This window comes from Sphaerodactylus townsendi, linkage group LG06, assembly GCF_021028975.2.
Source record: "Sphaerodactylus townsendi isolate TG3544 linkage group LG06, MPM_Stown_v2.3, whole genome shotgun sequence".
NCBI lineage: Eukaryota > Metazoa > Chordata > Lepidosauria > Squamata > Sphaerodactylidae > Sphaerodactylus > Sphaerodactylus townsendi.
The window spans coordinates 125,110,548-125,132,133 of record NC_059430.1 but is presented as its reverse complement, the minus strand read 5'-3'; the positions used below and the strand labels follow the sequence as shown (position 1 = coordinate 125,132,133).

General features: G+C 50.8%; 1 protein-coding gene across 1 annotated transcript in view; it reads left to right on the top strand.

Annotated features, from left to right (window-relative positions):
• Positions 1-21,586, top strand: part of ARHGEF1 (Rho guanine nucleotide exchange factor 1) — a 72,431-nt gene that overhangs the window by 12,391 nt on the left and 38,454 nt on the right. Inside the window, exons 4-9 of the mRNA XM_048501703.1 lie at positions 454-567; positions 4,393-4,491; positions 12,722-12,737; positions 16,480-16,615; positions 17,094-17,234; positions 18,788-18,817. Coding sequence (XP_048357660.1) covers positions 454-567; positions 4,393-4,491; positions 12,722-12,737; positions 16,480-16,615; positions 17,094-17,234; positions 18,788-18,817 — 536 coding nt within the window. The remainder of the gene's footprint in view (positions 1-453; positions 568-4,392; positions 4,492-12,721; positions 12,738-16,479; positions 16,616-17,093; positions 17,235-18,787; positions 18,818-21,586) is intronic.

Genomic DNA, 21,586 nt, shown 5'->3' with positions numbered 1-21,586 from the left:
GATTAATATTAAGGATAAATATAGCACTGGGATTTGGGTGCGACGTCAAGTGGTTATATGTAACCCGTATCCTTTTGTTGTTTGTGTGTCGTTTAGAATGTAGAGCAGGGGTCTGCAACCTGCGGCTCTCCAGATGTTCACGGACTACAGTTCCCAATTGGCCATGGTGGCAGGGGCTGATGGGAATTATAGTCCATGCACATCTGGAGAGCCGCGGGTTGCCGACCCCTGATGCAGAGTGACTGGTTCACTGTTTCGTATTGTATTATTTTAGCTGTTGTCGTTGATAAAAATTAAGAAAGATAATTGTTTAAAAAAAAGAATTTGAAGTGTGGCAGAAGCGGGTGAAGATCCGTGGTTCTGGCTAAGAGATTGGGAGATGCCCGCGGGTGCTGAGGAGGCGTGTGGGCGAAGATGCTCATTTTTTCCTTTGATGTCTCTCCCCTGCTGCAGAATCCAGACATGCAGAGCAGTTTGTTTCAGAGCCTGGAGATCCTCAAGAAGCACCCCGCCTACCTGATGGTGTTCCTGCACCATGTGGCGCTCCAATTCGACTCCAGCTCTGTGGTGAGGCATGCGCGGGGGGCGCGTTCTGATTTTGGTCAGTACGGATGTGCTCGTAGCCTCCCTTCTGGGCGGGCATGGCTACGATACATGGGACTTGTTGTGTTGGTTGGTCCCTGTACGAGAGAGGAGGCTGTACTGGGTGGGCTGCTGGTCCAATTCAGCAGGGCTTTTCTCGTAACTTGCAGCTGAGATGGACCAGTGTGATGTAGAAGAAGAAGAAGAGTTGGATTTATACCCCCCCTTTCTCTCCTATAGGAGACTGAAAGGGGCTTACAAACTCCTTTCCCTTCCTGAGGTGGGTGGGGCTGAGAGAGCTCCGAAGAACTGTGACTAGCCCAAGGTCACCCAGCTGGCATGTGTTGGAGTGCAGCAGGCTAATCTGAATTCCCCAGTTAAGCCTCCACAGCTCAGGCACAGGGAATCAAACCCGGATCCTCCAGATTAGAGTAGTGGTTAGGAGCAGGTGGACTCTAATCTGGAGAACTGGGTTTGATTCCCCACTCCTCCAAATAAGCAACGGACTCTAATCTGATGAACCAGGCTTGTTTCCTTTCTCCTCAACATGAAGCCTGCTGGGTGACCTTGGGCTAGTCATAGTTCTTTCAGGACTCTTCTCAGCCCCACCAGCCTCACAAGGTGTCTGTTGTGGAGTGAGGGAAAGGGAAGGAGTTTGCAAGCAGCTTTGAGATTCCTGGCCATTGAGGGGAAAAATTGGATATAACTCCAAAGTCTTCCTCCTCTTCCGCACATCCACTTGCACAACTTGACGTTCCGCTAGTTATCTTTGATTGAGACCCTTTTGAAGTGCTCCTATACATTTTGTGCTGAGAGCTGAAGCGGCATAGGCGGGAGAATAGCGTGGTATAGCCCTTGCTGCACTGTGGGCAGGGGAATTGCATGTTCAGTGCATGCAAAACCAGCCGGTTAGGTGGATGATTCTAGCCATGGGGTTGGTGCCGATCACAGAACCATAGAGTTGGAAGAGGCCACCAGGGCCATCAGGTCCAACCACCTGCAATGCAGAAACACACAATCAAAGCATTCCCAATATATGTTCATCCAGCCTCTGTTTAAAAACTTCCAAAGGAGGAGACTCCACAACTCTCCAAGGCAGTGAATTCCACTGTAGAACAGCTCTGATGGTCAGAAATTTCTTCCTAATGTTTGGATAGAATCTCTTTTCCTACACCTTGAATCCATGACTCCGTGTCCTAGTCTCTGAGGCAGCAGAAAACAAGCTTGCTCCCTCTTCGACATGGCATCCCTTCAAATATTTAAACATAGCTAGCATGTCCCCCCTTAACCTTTGCTTCTCCAGACTAAACATCCCCATCTCCCTAAGCCTCTCTTCATAGGGCACGGACTCCATACCTTTTACCATTTTTGTTGCCCTCTGGGCCTGTTCCAGCTTGTCAATATCCTTCTTGAATTGCGGTGCCCAGAACTGTATACAGTATTCCAGGTGAGGTCTAACCAATGCAGAAAAGTGAGGTACAAATACATCCCTCGATCTTGACCCTATACTCGTATTGATACAGCCCAAAATCGCCTCCAGAGCCCAGCCCACTGGGTTGCGCTCACATAAGAACCTCAGAAGCGGCCTGCTGGATTATTTTATTTTCTTACATTTGATACCTCACCCTTTCCTGACTAATGCCATCTGGCATATTACAATCACAATAAATTAACTTAAGGCATTAACTGATTATAATAAAACACAATAAATGGCAACTGGTCAAATGTCATAGTCTAAAATCCCACATCCCAATATCCTGTCCTATGTCTAATATTTTATTATCGAGATGGGGAAAGAGGGGTATGGAAACGGTTAAGGGAGTAGGGAGGCCAGCGAGATGGATCAGGCCAGTGGCCCATCTGGTCCAGACAGCGGCCACCCAGTTCCTGTCTCACACAGCCACCACCAACAGTGCACTCAGTGCATTCACACAGCCGCCACCAACAGTGCACTCAGCCCCAGACCTTCCCCTGACATTGCCTCCTGGAACTGGTATTCAGAGGTTGACTGCCTTTAAACATGGAGGTTTACTTTAATCACCATTGCTAATTGCTGCCGATAGACCTACTCTCCCCAAATCTGTCTGTTAATGTTGTGTATGTTACAGTATCCAAAATACCTATACTAATATCTTTTGAGATAGACAAGTAGATCAGGCAAACTGATCTTAACTTATAGCTGCTCCTCCTGAGCACTCTTTTTGTCAGAACTTACAGCTGAAACTACAGCTGTTCTTCATTATGATTGGTTACTTGTTATATAAAAGAAGTGCTTGCTTACCAGCACTAGCTCTTCGGGATTGCCTATTGCTGCAGGGCATGCTGCCCGTTTGCTGTTTGAGTTCCTGTATGCACTGTAAATATCTGCACTGTTGATAAAGTTTTTCCTCACAGTTAAACTTCTGTGTGCAGTGGTAATTGCTTTCAGTTGTGCTTTCAGAGGCAACACCTGCTCCAGGCGCCCCCGCACCCCATTTACCTTAGCTGGTGGAAGCCTGCCACGGGCTGCCTCTTGATCCCGCCCTGCCAGGCTGCTCCTTCAGCCAGTGGAGCTTCCGCCAGCCGGTGGAGCAGCCTGTCGGGGCAGAGTCGAGGGGAGGTGTGTGGGGGGCGATTCTCTGCCCCCCCCCGTGACCAGCTGGGGTGCGCCCGGGGACACGTGACCCCACATGTCCCCATGAGCGCTCTGCCTCTGCGTATGCCTCTGGCCGTCGCTGCTTCCTCTGACAGCGAATTCCACATTTTTAATCCCTCTCTGCATGGAGGAGTGTTTCCTTTTCTCAGTCCCAAATCCACTGCCCAACTGCTTTATTGGACCCCCTCGAGTTCTAGTATTTTGGGAGAAGGGGAAAAAGTTCTCTTTTTCAGCTCTTTCCACCCTGGGCCCACTTTTATAAACCTCCATCCTGTCCCCTCTGCCTTTTAATCACCTGTTTTCTAAACTGGTACAGGACAGACCCTTCGGCCCTTTTTCAAAGGGAGGGGGCGCCAACCCCCAATCATCTCAATTACCGCCTTTGTCCTTTTTCCAGATCCACGGTGGGTGTACCCAGAGGTGGGATCCAGCAGGTTCTCACCAGTTCCCGAGAGTGGGTTACTAATTATTTGTGTGTGCCGAGAGGGGGTTACTAATTGGGTCTGCTTTTCCATTAGAAATTCCATTAGGTCCCCAAATCAAAGTCCTGTTGTTTCCTATGCGGCTGGTTAGCGAAGGTAGAAAACGGGATAATTCTCCCTGTTGGGCTGTTTTAAAAACATGTTTTAGAAATATGGTAAAGTCCCTTGTTTAAGGAAAGTCTCCCTCTCGGATTTCTAGAAACAAAATTCGTTCCGCGCACGAGCACATACGTATTTGACAGGCAGTCAATTAGAGGAGAAGTAGTTGTTTCTGCTGTCAATTTACGATAGGACCGGTTATAACGAGTTTTGCGAACCGGCACAGGTGATACCAGCCGGGTACCGAAACTTTTTTGCCAGTAAGTGGTTTTTACAGTAACAGAGAAATTATTAATGCCCCGCCTGTGGAATGCCCGCCCCTGCCCAAGTCAGTGGGCTCGCCTGTCTCAACAAAGCTACGCCACTGTTTGAATCCCACCACCATGGGAACCTGTTACTAAAATTTTTGGATCCCACCACTGGGGGTACCCTGTCGCCTTCGCTCTAATTTCAGGCTTACAGGCTTAGAGAATTGCTGGGGATTAGCGGACGGCCAAGTCGACATGACTCCGGGAGGGTCTGCTGGGAACATCACATCAGGGGCCTGCCAGCTGTCAAATGTTCACGGGCCCCGATTCTCGCCCTTTCCTGTAGCTCTGTTACCTCCACGTGGACCTCATCCGCCACCTGACGCCCAAGGAAGGGAGGAAGCAGTTTGTGGAGTTCTGCCACAATTTCCTGGACAGGGCAGGGGTGAGTAACCTTGGAAGAATCTCCTCTGGATCCGCGGGCCATCTCTGATTTCTCCCGGGCTCTTTCCCGTCCTTTTCTTTTGGGAATCTCATCCAATGGGGCTGGCTGCTACCAGCCTGGGGTTTAGTTCGGAGGCTTTGTTTCAACATGCTTTACACAACATGTTTCAACAATGCTTTACACAACTTTGCACGGGGGACAGTCTGGTTTACCAGCCTCTTGCTGTGGCCGACGTCATGCATAAGTCGCGCCGGAGAGCGCGGTGTTTGCATCTCACCGTGCGCCGTTTTGTAGGTCTTTCCTGTCCAGCAAATTTACCAGGGCAGGCCAGTCATAATGTCTGATGTTCCCCTCAGACCGCTCAAAGCTGTCCGTTCCCTCTCCTTTCGATCCTGCAATGCCTTCTTCCATTTATCAGATAAAAATCTTGCTGGTCTAGGATCAGTCAGCAAACACACTGCGCTGAGCAAAGGTCGACCCCAACAAGGATTCTCCGTCCAGCAGCAGCCAACAAAGTCTTTCGGACACTTTGCAAGCAAGACTCCCGCCTCTGGTCCTCGGGGGTAGACTGCTTCTGAACAAGGAAGTTCCATTGAGCTAGCATAGAAACATAGAGCTGGAAGGGACCTAGAGCCGTGGTGGCGAACCTTTGGCACTCCAGATGTGTTATGGACTACAATTCCCATCAGCCCTTGCCAGCATGGCCAATTGTAGTCCATAACATCTGGAGTGCCAAAGGTTCGCCACCACGGACTCCAGAGGGGTCATCTTAGTTTAACCTCCATGACGCAGGAATTCACAATCACTCCTCCTATCCTGTGAGCTCTTTGCTTCTTGTTTGAGTAGTGGTTTCAGGAATTGGCTTGACAGTTTTCGCCAGCATGGCCAAGTGGCCAAGGACAGGGGCTGATGGGAATTGTAGTTCATAAACACCTGGAGGATTTCAGGCTGCACTCCTGGCTCAGAGAGGCAGTCTCCAGGTCTCTGCTAGTCTTAATTTGGAGAGTCAAGTCTTGTCCCAAAGATGGCCTCAGTGCCACAAAGAGCTCTGGTACTTGACGTAACCCCTGGCCTCACGATCTGTTCAATGCCCCTCTCATGATGATATTTACTTGACATGTATTAATTTTTTTATATATCGCCTAACCCCGGTGGCTCTAAGTGTAAAATAATAAGGCTAAAAGGCAAATCCAACAACATACAACGAACACAGAGATATAAATAACACACAAAATTCAAAACAATCGCATATATCCCACATATTTATATTACATGGCACCCAATCCTACCAGAGGGACCGGGCGGCGCCGAAGGTGGTACAAGTAGGGATTATTAAGCAAGGGAGAGGTCAAAAAAAGGCAGGCAATCCATGGACAGCCTCCCCAAAGGCCCGGTGGAACTCAGTTTTACAGGCCCTGTGGACCCTGGACCCTGACAGCCGGAGGGAGAAGGTTCCACCGGTGCAGCTGAAATGCAGCCTGGTTCCCGGCAGAGGGGCCAGTCTGGGGTCTGCAACCTGTGTAAGCTCTCCCAGATGTTCATGGACTACAAACCCACTGTCAGGTGGCCATCCAGCCTCTCTAAGCTTGAAACCTCCTCGGTAGTGGGGGCCTTCATCCTGCCACCAGCCTCTTCTCCCAAGTAACTGGCCACGCTGTCGTGTTTTAACGACGCTAATCTCGCTTTTCCTGCTGCAGTTACGCGCATCCATTCCCACCCAGTTTGGAGCTGGCAAGAGTTTCTGAAGTAAATAACGCTAATAATTAAAACTGTGGAGGAAGAGGACTCTGAAGGCCTGAAATAACCGTCCTGTTCTCTTGGCAAATGAATTTTGCAACTGGTATAAGTTGTGCAAATTAATTATCGTTCACGCATCTTGCCTGATTTCACTCCTGGCTTCTCAGAGACACGTGGGCACTTTCTTAAGGATGCCCTTGGAGAAACTGAAGTCGCTTCCGAGCCAGCTGGCCTCTCTGTAATTTAAAAAATGTGAGATCTGGTATTGGCTGCCATCCCGGAGGAATCGGGACCTTTTGTTTTTCAAAGAGTGTCCCCAAAGAGTTGGGATTTATATTCTCCTCTTTCTCCTGTGGTGAGACTCAAAGTAGCTTTACAAAACCTTTTCCCTTCCCCTGCCAGCCTAAAACACCCCGTGAGGGTGGGGCCGAGAGTTCAAGAGAACGGGTCTGTATCTGCTGGGTCACCTGTGCTGGTATGTGTTGGAGTGCACAGGCTAAATCTTGAATTCTCTGTGATAAGCTCTCCAACAGCTCAATCTGCCACCATCCGCACTTGAAGCGGTACCCCATCGCAACCCAGAAGGGCGAGGCCAGAGACAGCTTCTACTTAGAGCTTTCAGCTTAAACCCCGCTTCGTGGTTGATGCCTTCAAATGCATGTGGAAGTGAAAGTGAGGTTGGGGTATGAGTCTGAAATTGTGTAGCGCCGAGGAATGCTGCTGTAAATTTCAAGTAGCGTAATAATTCGACAATAAACGCTATTACGGAAGAGAATCAAACTCGTTCCTCCAGAGTACAATTTGCTTCTAACCACGCCACCACTGCTGCTCCTAAGCCTATGGACTGCATACATATTGCCTGGGCGTAATCAATTGCCACAAATCAGGTGGGTGGCGTATTCAGGTGCTTTACATCGTTCGGGGCTCCGACATTGGTCCTTTTTCATCCCGCCGCAGAATTCATTCTGCAACCAGCGAAAATGGCCGCAGCCGCGGAATCCAGCGTTTTTCTCTGGTGCAGAATTGGGCGCATTTGTTGCCTGGGCCGGTAGGCACGAGGGCACAAAACCGAAGCCTGCGAGCTGGCTGGTCCTTCGCACCCTGCTCGGCGATTCTTATCCCGCTTTTTTCCACAAACAATCTCCCGAGCTGCCACTGGAAATTTGCAGAGGCTACAAGAACCCCCCTTTGACAGTTGGTAGTTACGCTGATGGTGGACAAGGCTTTGGCATTTCTACTGGGAGAAGGCTCTCCCTAGCCAGACTTTGAGAGGGGTAATGACTTATTCGTTTCGGATGGGGGGTAGGTGGGTCACATTCCCAGGCAGCTAGACTGGGGGAGGATCCCGCCCCAGTCGGGTTAGAAGTTGTCTCATGTTCTCAGGCAATCGATCAATCTAGTTGCTAGTCTACAACAATAGAAACGAAAATTCCCATCGAGTGTACAAATCGCATCTGTTGCGCCAACCCTGCCAGCACCATTTTTTTCCTATTCTGGAAGCAAGCTCCTGTTCTTTAAAGGGAAAGTGTCACAAATAATCCTTACGATGAGGCAAACAGTGTTCTAAATGGGGTAGCCACAGGGCCACTGAATGTAGTGAGTCAGTTCAGATAGCTGCCGCGAAATAAAGACAGGGTCTTATAATAATTTTTTAGTTCCCAAAGATGCTAGCACCATTTCTTGTATTCTGCGTATTCGGGAACAGGGGTATCAGCAAGGTGCAGTCTAATCCAGATCTGTTGGCGACAGCGTTCAGAGGCTATCACCCTCTGAATGCCAGTACCAACCCAACCAACCCTGCAGGGAGGGGAGCGGTTTAGGGGGCTACTAAATGACTAAGGATGCTGGACTCAATGGCCTGTCAGTATGATCCAGTGGGATTCCTCTGTATCTGCAGAAAATGGCTTCCAGGGCAACAACTAACATTGCCCCCTCGAAATCTGACAGGTCTTCCCTATCTTGGCAACCACTCCTTTCAATTGCAGATGACCAACTCTTTGGAGGGCTGGTCTACCTGCTGCGAAGAAGAATTGATAGATTTTTCCCTCCTGAGAGGCCAGGTCTACCCATTTCTTTCAGCTGTGTGTTAACCAGCTCTCCAGAGGGCTGGTTTACTTGCGATTAGACCTGGCATCTGTTTACCCATTGCCCCACTGCAGTGCAGGACGCCCTCCCAAGCAGTAGCTGCAAAGGTACCGGCCCCGGCAGTAGTGCCCGGATCAAGGACGTAGGTAAGGGAGGGTTCCCAGGTTCAACCCCCCCCCCACATGTTCAAAGCTCACACACACACCCCCATTTGTGGTTTTTTTGTATTTTTAGTGTTTTTCCGCTTTTTTACCGCAGGGGAGAGCAGATTTTAGACAGCCACCAAATTTTCTGGATGAGTTGAGACTTCTCCCATGATACCACCCAGGTTTGGTGATAGGGGGTCTGACTCCCTGAAGGGGATGCTCATCCCCCATTGCTCAGCAATGGGAGAAGATGGAGCTACACCTTTGAGATCCAACTTTGGACCCCTGAACCAAACTTCCAACAAACCTGGGTGGCATCAGAGAGTTCCTAAAGATACCCTGAAAGCTCTGGTGCTGCTAGCTTGAACACCAAAACTCCTGGACATGGCACTTCTGACATTTCCCAGATTCTCCTAAACCACCCCCCTTTTGGCATGGGATTTAAAGGGGAGAAACGGAGATCCCCAGTTTAAACATTTCAGCATCCCGTGTAACGGTGGGATAATTCACTTAAAACAGTACCGCCTCTTCACTGTTTTAATGTAGTCCTGCATTCTCCTGCTGTGGATTTAAAAGGAGAATCTGGGTTCTCAGCTTAAACACCATTGGAAGTGATGCTGTTTGGGGCAGATCAAGACGCAGTGGTTGCCTATAGGAGGCCAAACCAGATTTTGCACCAACCTCCATTTTCCCATAGGGGAGGAAGGCTGCTGAGGCCAGCTGGCTAAAGGGGAGCAGTGGAGCCTGCCATCCTGGCCTCGGAAAGCTGCTTTTATGAGCACTGAGGCCGGGGGTGGGGCTTGGGGAGGCGTGGCCCCCCCGAACCCACCCCCACTAAAAAAAATCTATACCTACATCACTGGCCTGAAGTATCCTACTCTGTCTTGCTCCCCACCTCTTTAATCCACCGTGCGGTATGAACACTGCTGGGATGGGGGTGCCATGCCACCGGTGAGAGGCAGATGCAGCGGGTAGGGAAGGCAGGCACATGCGTGCCTGGGGCACACAGCCCCTCGCCTCCTCGCCCCGTCCACCAGTGCTCCTCTGAGGTGCCCCACTGGCTGTTTTAGCCTTTCCCACTTTTGCCGTGCCGGGAGCAAGCCACCTGATGCCGATGGGCACTCCAAACACCTGCACCAAGTGTCACCGCAAGTGGGCAGGGCTGAGGCTTTTCTCCCACAGTGGGCTTCTGATGGCCAGCAGATTGAGCGTGTCCTGTTAGGAACGAATCCCCTACCTGGAGATGTTGAAGGAATTATCACGAGAGCTAGGATGGAACCTCGATCCCTCGACATTTCACGCCGCTTCATGTTGTGCCCACGCCTCTGTCAGAGTCTCCAGCGTGTCCACAGGCCCAAACCAGGTTCCAGGATGGTATTTTCACCCCATTGCAGCCAGCCTGGCGAGCCAAGGGGACATGGTGAGGGCTGACACCTGGACGCTGACCCATCTGTGGGTATACCAGGCACCCGGGCGTGGCGGGGCTGCTCCAGGAGGCTGGCCGGGCATGACAGAAAGTGCAGAGCACACACATTCACGCTTGCTTTGCCCCTGCCCCAGGATGACACAACTTCTCAGTTGCCCCTTCAGCTTATTTAGATACCCATCCCTTCCTGCAGTCCCAGGTAAGGCGCGTTTTATTGTGCGGTGAGGAAGTTACCTGTAGCTTCCCTGTGGATAAGCCTCGATGGTGTGTTTTGATCTGCATTAAAACAGTTAAAGTTGAGCTCAGAAGCACCTTAGCACCCGAGATTCAATTGGCCTCAACCAGAGCTCGACCTTAATCACTTCCTCAGGGCCTGTAAAACAGAGATGTTCTGTCGGACCTTTGGTTGAGGCAGTCACAGGTCCGATTTCCTTTGCTGACTCTCCCAAACTCCCCCCTCCCCTTTCCCATCCCAATAGTGATGGTTAAATATAGAATTGGACGGGATCCTTTGGACACTCAATTTTTCGCCACCGATATATATATATATATATTTTAATTTGCAAGCCTTTATTGGCATAGACAACAGTACAACAATAAAAAAACGGATTAAAAAGCATATACACCAGGATACACATGTTAGGGATCTAAGGAAATCTACTGGTATTTGTGGCAATTTCCAGGAGAAAGTCTGCCACCATCACAGAGAGAAGGATCAGGTTGTCCAACAAGTAGTGTAATCTAAATAAATCGGGGAGATCGGGTAAATGTAAAGGAGTAAGATTCACATACTTGGATCTGATTTCCTTGAATCTGAGACGGTGTAGTAATTGGTGGGCCAGAGATTCAACTGGTTTCATCGTTACATGGGCACAATCTTTTAGCCTTTTCTTGCTTATTAAATCTGCCATGTAACAAGGCAGAAGGCATAACATTAAACCTGGCGAGCATTATGGCTCTCCTTTGAGCAGGGTTTATTAAGCAATACAGGTAGTGTGCCAAGTGGCCCCGTTCAAATGGAGGAGTAAGATTCACATACTTGGATCTGATTTCCTTGAATCTGAGACAGTGTAGTAATTGGTGGGCCAGAGATTCAACTGAGCCATTGTTACATGGGCACAATCTTTTAGCCTTTTCGGCCTTTTGGCTGAGCTCAAGCATAACATACTCTATGTGAGTCGCCATCGATATGATTATTGCAGGGGTCTGCAACCTGTGGCTCTCCAGATGTTCATGGACTACAATTCCCAATCGGACATGCTGGCAGGGGCTGATGGGAATTGTAGTCCATGAACATCTGGAGAGCCACAGGTTGCAGGCCCCTGGTTTATTGAGTTTAAAGTTTATTGTTGTAATGGTATTGAATTTGATTCTGCGATTGGTTTTAAATTATGTCTGTTAAGCTGTCTTGAGCCCAGTTTCGGTTGGAAAGAGCAGGGTATTAAGTTTAATAAAATGAAAATAATAAGGAAAGGATTCCTGGGGTCTGTGTTTTTGGGAGTCCAAGCTCTCGAAAGCTCATGCCCCAAGAATCTTGTGCCATCTTGTTGGTCCCTGTGGTAGCATGAGGTTCGAATCAAACTGATCTCTGGGCAGAGGTGGATCCTTTACCTGGGGCCACGTTGGTGTTCCCCTGGCTCTCCTGGGAGAAGGGCAGCCTTCCTGTGATTCTTTAACCTCCCCCCCCCCCCGCTCTACAGGGGTCCCCACCAACATCAGGACCCACTATTTTGCTCCTGGGAGGGTTGCATATGGGTTTTGTGGGACATTGTTTTAGATTGTAATTGTTTTTAACTTATATGTATGTTTTTATATATGATATTTTATTGTTCACCGCCCTGAGCCCTTCGGGGATAGGGCGGTATATTAAATCAAATAATAAATAAAATAAATAAAATAAATATAAACAAGCATGCCCTTCTGGCACAAGCATCAAGGCTGCTGAGCCCTCGGGGAGAAGCAGTTCTAAACCCAGTCTCCACTGGCACACATGCTTGGCAGCGATACCTATTGGTCACAGCAGGAGCACAGGCGAAGGGCTGGGGCTCGATTGGCCAGAGGCCCCGTGAGACGCTCAGTCAATCAAAACCACGGCTGCTACAAGTGGAGATAATCTACAAGGCTTTGGGAGATTCTCTGTCCCTGTGGTGCTCCCTTTCCAAAGGAGTCTTCCCAGACCCAAAGCGCAGCCGCTCCCTGCCCCGGTCTGTGCCAGTAGCTCCCCTCCTGGTTTGTGCTGACAGCTGACGGGGGCCGCGCCCAGCTGGTGAAGCTGTGAGAAAGGCAGGAAGTTTGAAGGGCTTGGGAGTTTGGCGAGGGACGGAGCGGGGGAGCTCGTGGACCTCTCTCCCGCTGCCCTGGCCAATAAATTAGCTCATCCGCAGCCGGAGACGCAGCCTCTGCCATGGGCGTGGGGGAAGGGGGAAAGGAAAGGAAAGGCAGCGTTGCGTCCTGATAGTGCCATCTTGTGGCCGAGATGGGCAACAGCGACAGGCCAGCCCCTCCCAATGAACCCTTGGGTTTTTTTTATCTCGGTGGTGGTGAAACAGGGTCACATCCTGTCGCCGTTTCCTGTAACGAGAGAGAACATGTGTTTATATATGTGCTTTTGTGGTGGGTGGGGGAGAGGCAGATGTGAATCCGCTGGTCTGGAAGTGCAGTCTGCTTTTTTAAACAAAATCGTGGGTTTGTCGCTAATGTCACCCGAACTCTGCGGCCGGAGCAAACGAAGTGACCTTTTTGCTAAGAGGAAAAAGAGTTTAGAAGTGTAGCAGCAGTGGCATAGTGGCTAAGAGCAGGTGCACTCTGATCTGGAGGAACCGGGTTTGATTCCCAGCTCTGCCACTTGAGTTGTGGAGGCTGATCTGGGGAATTCAGATTAGCCTGTACACTCCCACACATGCCAGCTGAGTGACCTTGGGCTAGTCACAGCTCTACGGAGCTCTCTCAGCCCCACCCACCTCACAGGGTGTTTGTTGTGAGGGGGGAAGGGCAAGGAGATTGTAAGCCCCTTTCAGTCTCCTACAGGAGAGAAAGGGGGATATAAATCCAAACTCCTCCTCCTCCTCCTCCTCCTCCTCCTCTTCTTCTTCTTCCTCCTCTTCTTCTTCTTCCTCTCCTGTGAGGAGTCTCAAAGCAGCTTACAAACTCCTTCCCTTCCTCTCCCTGCAACAAACACCTTGCAAGGTCGTGCGGGGGGCTGAGAGGGTCCGGAGAGAACCGTGACTAGCCCGCGGGCACCCAGCAGGCTTCATGTGTAGGAGCGGGGAAACAGATCCAGTTCACCAGATAAGAGTCACGTGGAGGAGTGAGGAATCAAACTCGGTTCTCCAGATCAGGGTCCCCCGGTCTTAACCGCTATACCCGCTGGCTCTAACAGGTTCATCTATTCTGAAATGAGGGGTAGAGTTCTGAAGACCTCCCCACAGCCCTGAACCTCTTGCTGAGTCATCATCCCCTGCCCCTTTGAGATTTTATACACTGTATTGTCGAAGGCTTTCACGGCCGGAATCACTGGGGTGCTGTCTGGTTTCCGGGCTGTCTGGCCGTGTTCTAGCAGCATCCTCTCCTGACGTTTCGCCTGCATCTGTGGCTGGCATCTTCAGAGGATCTGATACGGTGAATGCTGCTAGAACACGGCCATACAGCCCGGAAACCACACAGCACCCCATTTTATACACTGTTTGCATATTTTTCCTCTTCGCCTCTCCTGTAGTGTTTGGCATATGCTGCCACAGGAGGTGGTGATGGCCACTAACCTGGATAGCTTGAAAAAGGGCTTGGACGGATTTATGGAGGAGAAGTCCATCTCCGGCTACCAATCTTGATTCTCCTTGATCTGAGATTGCAAATGCCTTAGCAGACCAGGTGCTCGGGAGCAGCAGCAGCAGCAGCAGAAGGCCATTGCTTTCACCTCCTGCATGTGAGCTCCCAAAGGCACCTGGTGGGCCACTGCGAGTAGCAGAGGGCTGGACTAGATAGAGTCTGGTCTGATCCAGCAGGCTCTTTCTTATGTTCTTATATTCTTAACTATGCCAGAGTCGGCTAGCTCCCATTTTGGCAAGGGCCAGTGGCAAAGAGGCAGCTGCAAGCTCTTTGCATCAATGGGGCTGAATTTGCACAAACCCCCTTGAAATGGCCTCCAAATCCCCCGACTCTTCTTTCGCCGGGACTGCAGGCCGATGCATTTGTTTATCATGCAGGCTGGCTGCCCAGACAGCTGGCCGGGGTGGCTTCTGAGGCTTACTCTGAGTTTGCAGGAGGGTGTGTTTTTTTTGCCTTCTTGTACCAATATAGCAACAAGAATTCCCCTCTGGTCTTCAGAGATGGGAGCCGTGAGAGGAAACACAGAAGGCTGTGGGTTTGGGAGCATTCCTAGGGCACACCCGTGGGCAGGCCAAGATAGGATGTCGGCACAGGCAAGCTGGCAGCGGGTGAGAATGCTGATCGCGCCGCTGTGTGAAGAGAGCTGTGATCTTGCCACGTGTTCGGAGATGAAGCTCCGAGTGCCGAATTTGCCAGAATTCCGCCGATCTTGGCTTTCACGTTCAGAAGGCCCAGAACAACGTCTGGTTCTCAGGGCTTCACTCCCCGGCACACGTCTGCAAAAGTCCAAAAATCCATCCCTAACTTATTTCCCGTTAGAAACAGAAGAGCGGCAGAGTTTTGCGCCCCGCCCCCCCAATGGGCAGCCTCTGTGATGCTGGAATCCATCCCCAAACAGCATCACTCCCAATGGTGTTTAAGCTAGGGAGCCCAGATTCTCCTTTTAAATCCACCTTAAAGGGAGAATCTGGGGTCCCCAGTTAAAACAAAATTGAAAGTGATGCTGTTTTGGGGTGGATTATCCCCCACCGTCACACAGGATCACTTTCAATGTTTAAACTGGGGATCTCAGATTCTCCCTTTAAATCCATGCCAAAGGGGGTGGATTTAAAAGGAGAATCTGGGGAAATTTGGGGGGGTGCCTGTTGTCAGGGGTGCAATTGTTAAGGTAGCAGCACCAAACTTTCAGGGTATCTTTAGGAGACCCTCCTGCTTATACCACCCAGGTTTGGTGACGTTTGGTTCATGTGTAGCCCCCATCTCCTATTAGCTCCCAGATGGCTCTGGGAAAGTGTTCTTACCATACATCAAGGGAACCACTGACCGCATAGGAAAACTGATGAAGAAGCATAACCTACAAACAATCTACAGTTTGCACATAAAAGAGGCACGTTGCATACCGGATGAAAATTCAGTAGCCTTGTGCCGAATTGGCAAGAGTGTCTTCCAGAGAAATTTGCAAGGATGTTTTTAAACATTCGGCATCCTTGTCTGTGCTGTGTTTCCATAGCAGAGAAACCTGGGAAGGGGAGTTGTGGGGTTTCCGGGCTGTATGGCCGAACACGGTAGCATTTTCTCCGGACTGTCTGGCCGTGTTCTAGTAGCATTTTCTCCTGACGTTTCGCCTGCATCTGTGGCTGGCATCTTCTGAAGAGGATCCTCGAAAGATGCCAGCCACAGGTGCAGGCGAAACATCAGGAGAAAATGCTACCGGAACACGGCCATACAGCCCGGAAATCCCACAACCCCCCAGTGATTCCAGGCGTGAAAGCCTTCAACAAAATCTGGGAAGCTTGGGCTGTTCGTTCTGGCTTTAACAAAAAGAAGAAAAGAAGAAGAGTTGAATTTATATCCCCCCTTTCTTTCCTGTAAGGAGACTCAAAGGGACTTACAAAGTCCTTTCCCTTCCCCCCTCACAACAAACACCCTGTGAGGTGGGTGGGGCTGAGAGAGCTCCGAGAAGCTGTGACTAGCCCAAGGTCACCCAGCTGGCATGCGTTGGAGTGCACAGGCTAATCTGAATTCCCCAGATCAGCCTCCACAGCTCAAGCGGCAGAGCGGGGAATCAAACCCGGTTCCTCCAGATTAGAGTGCACCTGCTCTTAACCACTATGCCACTGCTGCTCCCTTAGGAGCCATTCCTCTGGAGCATCCAAGGGGAATTCTCTCACGTTGCCGGATTTGCCTTGGGGGATGTCAAACCAGGTTTTCCCCTACAGCAGTGGTGGCGAACCTATGGCATGGGTGCCAGAGGTGGCACTCAGAGCCCTCTCTGTGGGCACGCGCAAACAGAGTGCCCTCCCACACACATCTAGGCTGGCCTGAGCCGCTGGGCTCAATTATTAGCATTAAACCTAAGACCTCGTTTTGGGGAAGCAGTATAGGTAACCACGTTAAGCGCTGTTAATACCCCACTGATTTTCATGCGAAGAACTAAAGTGCAATCCTTTACCTGGGAGTAAGCTCGGTTGTTGGCAGTGGGGCTTGCTTCTGAGTAAACCCTCCTAGAGTCGTGATTCACCCGTTGGAAGAGTTGCACGGTTGCTTCAAAGCAAAGCCACCGACTACCACCAAGCTTACTCCTGAGTAGCGCATCGCCTTGGAGCCAACCGTTTTTTCTAAACTAAAACCTCAGTATTCAGGTTAAATGGCCGTGTTGGCCCTTTGCGATAAGTAAGCGCGTTTTGGGTTGCAATTTGGGCACTCGGTGTCAAAAAGGTTCGCCATCACTGCCCTACAGAGTCTTGTCAGCTGTCCAACTTTGCGAAGCGCCTAACCTGGATTCTCTTCCACCTACAGACCGATCCCGGCCGGACCTTCTTCCGGATGACCTGCAGAGGAAATTCCTGCTGGACATTCAGGCATTCCAAGAACCGGAGATCTCCCGGCAGCTGGAGGACTTCAGGTCTGACCCCCCCCCCCCCCCGGTGGTCCTCAGGCATCGAGGAAGTGGGCGAGGGAAATGGGGAGGACGGAGCTGGACCTAGTGTAGCCGTGGCTTTGAGTGCGGTGCAGGGAAACCGTCTGCCACGTAGGCCTCACCCCTCTATTGAAGGGGTTGGAGTCAGAAGTTTTGGGTGGGCTAGACAGATGTCCCCCCTCAGGAGAGTAGGGGGTACCTGTCATTCGGGGACGTCTGTCCCCCGTTCTCAATAATCTCACTGCAGACTTTTTAGGGGCTTTGGCCTCCCTGCGTTTTCTTCCAGGCACTCATGGGATGGGCTTCTGATCAGCCCCTGCCAGCATGTCCGATCGGCCATGCTGGCAGGGGCTGATGGGATTTGTAGTCCACGAACATCTGGAGAGCCGCCGGTTGCAGAGCCCTGGACCAGGCAAACTCCAAAACGGGCACGTGACGTATGAACGGCCTCTCTTCCTCGCAGGGAGAAAAGGAAGATGGGGATGACCGCCGGGGAGCCGGAGCTCTCGGAGCTCGAAAGTTACCAGACCAAAGACAAAGGGATCCGCGAGGCTAAGGAGAAGCAGCTGGCTGAGATCCTGCTGGGACGGCTGGAAGAGATGCAGTGAGTCCTGCGTGTGGGATGGCTGATTACCCCCACCCTGAGCTATTTGATGGACCTGTCCGTCCAAGTTCTCCCCTGCCCGTGAATGGTTCCTGCCAGGTTTCTTCCACTCTGATCCTCCTCCAGTAGACCAGAGCAAGGGACTCCCTGCCCTCTTCTGACCCCATTCTTGGGAAATACAAGTGAGGCAGGAAGGAGCGGGAGGGAGATAGATCAATAGTTCACATTTTATTCTTCCTGTGTGCTTGCTCCAGCGTGGCTTTCCAGCTTTCTATCTAGCTTCCTCTCTAGGTCCTCCTTCCAATTGCTGGTCCCATTCAGACCAGAAAAATGTCCCCCCCCCTAACCCCCCCCCCCGCAGCATCTCCATAGACCATTAGGTGGCCCTGCTTTTTCTTCCCCTCCCCTCCCCCTTTTCCCAGGAGCTGAGCTTCTGGCTCCTGGCATTTGTCCCAGTTTGGACTGGGATCCGAGCCAGGGACTGGCCGACGGCTCTCGGTCTTTGAGAAGTGGCCTCCCCCTTCTCCCCCCCCCCTGCTTTACTGCCAAGTTTCTATCCAGATAATGGAAAACAGCTGGCGAAGGGAGGAAATGGCGGGGGGGGGGGAACTCGTCCTCCATCCATCCCAGACTGTTGCCTCCTCTTGCATCATCTTGGAGGGGCGTTATAAACTCCCCGTTCGCCCCCTTCTCCTCATTTGCTGCATCTTGCTTGGACCGGCGGCAGCCGCATCCCCCGCTCGAGCCCTTTGAGAACCTTAGCGCGAGAATATGCTTAGTTGCCTTCTGAGCATCTTTCTCTCACCAAACGAGGATGGGGCTGAAATACTGGTGAGTAAAGATGCAGGCCAAGTTTGGAAGCCGATTGGCTCGAAATGCAGCTGCTGCCCGGGGGGTGGGGGGTGGGGGTTGCTTGTTCCTCTTGGTCATTGGGAGAGGGTGTGGAGCTGGGGTCTTCAAACTATGGCCCTCCAGATGTTCAGGAACTACAATTCCCATCAGCCCCTGCCACTTGGCCATGCTGGCAGAGGCTGATGGGAACTGTAGTCCACGAACATCTGGAGGGCCATAGTTTGAAGACCTCTGGTGTGGAGCATCAGCCAGACCAGAGAACGCTGGGTTCGAGTCCTGCCTCCACCGCAGAGTCTGTGTGGTGACCTAAAGCAGCAGTTGGGACTCTCTTACAGGGCTGTTGTGAAGAATCTGTGGAGGGGGAGGGAATAATTGTGTTAGCAGCCCTGAGTTCCCCAGTATTGTGTTTATTTGCTTCATTTGTGCCCCACCATTCTCCCGAATGGGGACCCAAATCAGCTGACATCATTCTTCTCTGCTCCATTTTGTCCTCACAGTAACCCTGTGGGGTAGGCTAGGCCGAGTGTGATTGGTTTGAGGCCACCTGACAACTTTCCATGGCAGAGATGGAGAAGCGAACCTACGGCCTACTCTGTCACTAACCACTGCACCGCATCGCTAATGTAAACGTAGCCCTTCGGAAATGTGAAATTCACAAGTGTTTTTTTTTCTCTCTCTCTCTCTCACTTTTAAAATTTCAGCCTCACCATTTCTTCCGACGAGGAGAAAAGGTACGTAGTAAAGGGCAGAGTAGAAGAGTGCTGCCGTGGTGTGTGAGTGTGTGTGTGTGTGTGGGGGCGAAACAACGTTTTTGCTTCAATGCTGCAGCCCCAACCGAAACTCTGCTGCCAGGTGTGGTATTCAGCAACTTAGTTCTGCCACTGCTCCGGAAGTTGGGTAAAGAGGATGGTGGTTTATTTTAAAACCCTTTCCGCCTGACGGGCTCGCCAGCCTTTCTCGTGTCCTTGCGAAATGGCAGCGGTTTGAGTCGCACCACAGCCTTGCGTAGCCTGGGGCTGTTTACACCAACTGGCTGGATCTCTCCCGGATCTAAGCCGAGGTGTTTCCCAGGTTTGTTAGGAACCTGGAACCTTATTTGTGCAAAGCTCTAGAACGGAGCTAACGGGCTTCTTGCTGCTGCTGCTTCCTCTGGGCTGGGTTGGGGAGGCTGCCTCCCTCCCTGAGAAAAATGTGTGGCTTAAGACAGGATATGAGTTTGTCAGTATGGCTTGGCCAATTTAGGGTTGATGGAAATGCTGGAGGGGGCAGACGTTTGTGTGGTTTGGAGTAGCTTCATCTCTCTCCCTCTCCCTTTTCTCAACAGTCTCTGATTGGTGTTTGGAATATACTGCCACAGGACGTGGTGATGGCCACTAACCTGGATAGCTTTAAAAAGGGCTTGGACAGATTTATGGAGGGGAAGTCGATCTATGGCTACCAATCTTGATCCTCCTTGATCTGAGATTGCAAATGCCTTAGCAGACCAGGTGCTCGGGAGCAGCGGCAGCAGCAGAAGGCCCTTGCTTTCATGTGCTGCATGTGAGCTCCCAAAGGCACCTGGTGGGCCACTGCGAGTAGCAGAGTGCTGTACTAGATGGACTCTGGTCTGATCCAGCAGGCTGTTTCTTACGTTCTTATGTTCATGTGACCCCATTTCACCCCTTCCTCATACAAGGCTGCTGGGGGTCGGCCCATGAGTACACCAGTTCTCTCCTCCCCTTTCCTGAGACCTACTCCATGTAGAATTCGTCTTAATTATTTGATTATGCTTGCCCTTGACGGGGGTGGGTGTGTAAAGCGCTGTCAAGTCACTGCTGACCAATGGCAATTCCAGCAAGGTATTTTTGAGGCAAGTGAGAAGCGGAAGTGATCTGCCATTGCCATCCTCTGCAGAGTCTTCATTAGAGGTCTCCCTTCCAAGTACTGGCCCAGCTTAGCTTCCAAGATCTGACGAAGTGGAGCTCTACCCTCCGCCCTTGACCTAGCAACATGCAGTAACCACACTGACGCCGGGTCTTGCCTCACAAGTCTGCCTTAGTGAGTTTCCAACACTGTTGTCTGAGAAGTGGGCATTCTGAAGGGTGCATGGGGAGAGGGAGAGAGAGAGAAAGAAAGAAAGAAATGCCAAATGCTGTGACTGATTTCGAGCCGAAGCTCAGGAACACATGAACCGATGGTTAAGAATGCCTCTGGCTGTGTACAGAGTTCCGTGAATAAGAACATAAGAACAAGCCAGCTGGATCAGACCAGAGTCCATCTAGTCCAGCTCTCTGCTACTCGCAGTGGCCCACCAGGTGCCATTGGGAGCTCACATGCAGGATGTGAAAGCAATGGCCTTCTGCAGCTGTTGCTCCCGAGCACCTGGACTGTTAAGGCATTTGCAATCTCAGATCAAAGAGGATCAAGATTGGTAGCCATAGATCGACTTCTCCTCCATAAATCTGTCCAAGCCCCTTTTCAAGCTATCCAGGTTAGTGGCCATCACCACCTCCTGTGGCAGCATATTCCAAACACCAATCACACGTTGCGTGAAGAAGTGTTTCCTTTTATTAGTCCTAATTCTTCCCCCCCAGCATTTTCAATGAATGCCCCCTGGTTCTAGCATTGTGAGAAAGAGAGAAAAATTTCTCTCTGTCGACATTTTCTACCCCATGCATCATTGTATAGACTTCATCATATCCCCCCTCAGACGTCTCCTGTCCAAACTAAAGAGTCCCAAACGCTGCAGCCTCTCCTCATAAGGAAAATGCTTCAGTTGCAAAGTTCCCCAAGTCCAGCGAGCAGTCTTCTGGAAATGCCTCTGAGTCTGTACAGAGTTCTGCTATCCAACCCCTGAGGAAGCCATGCGTTTCCTCTGTAACACGTTCTCTGTTGAAAGTGGTGCTGAGGGATGAGAGGTATCAAATAGACCCCTATTAACATGAAGAGACCTCCCTGCGCCATTTATGTCCAGGGGCGTCACTGAGCAAAACAGTGCCAGGGGCTTAGCCTGAGAGCTGCGCCCCCGTCCCCCCCGCAGCTACACCCTGCCCCTGAACTCCCTGTGGAGCCTTCAATTGCAGCATCTGATCTTGGAAGCTAACCTGGGCCGGTACTTGGAAGGGAGATTTGTGGAGTTCAGGGCAGGACTGCAGTTGAATGCTGGACAGAAGGATGGTCCCACCTTGAGCTCTTGGTGGAGCTTGGAAGTGGGGCCAACTGGATTATTCATTCATTCATTCATTCATTCATTCATTCATTCATTCATTCATTCATTTATTTATTTATTTATAGGCCGCCTCATCCCCAAAGGGATCGAGGCGGCTCACAACATGGCTGTTTTCCAAGACAGCAAATTAATACAACATAAAACTTAACCCATTAAAGCTCAAGCAGCAGTTAATAACAATAAATATAGGTTAAAACAGGGGTCTTCAAACTATGGCCCCCCAGATGTTCATGAACAACAATTCCCATCAGCCCTGCCACTTAGCCATGCTGGCAGGGGATGATGGGAATTG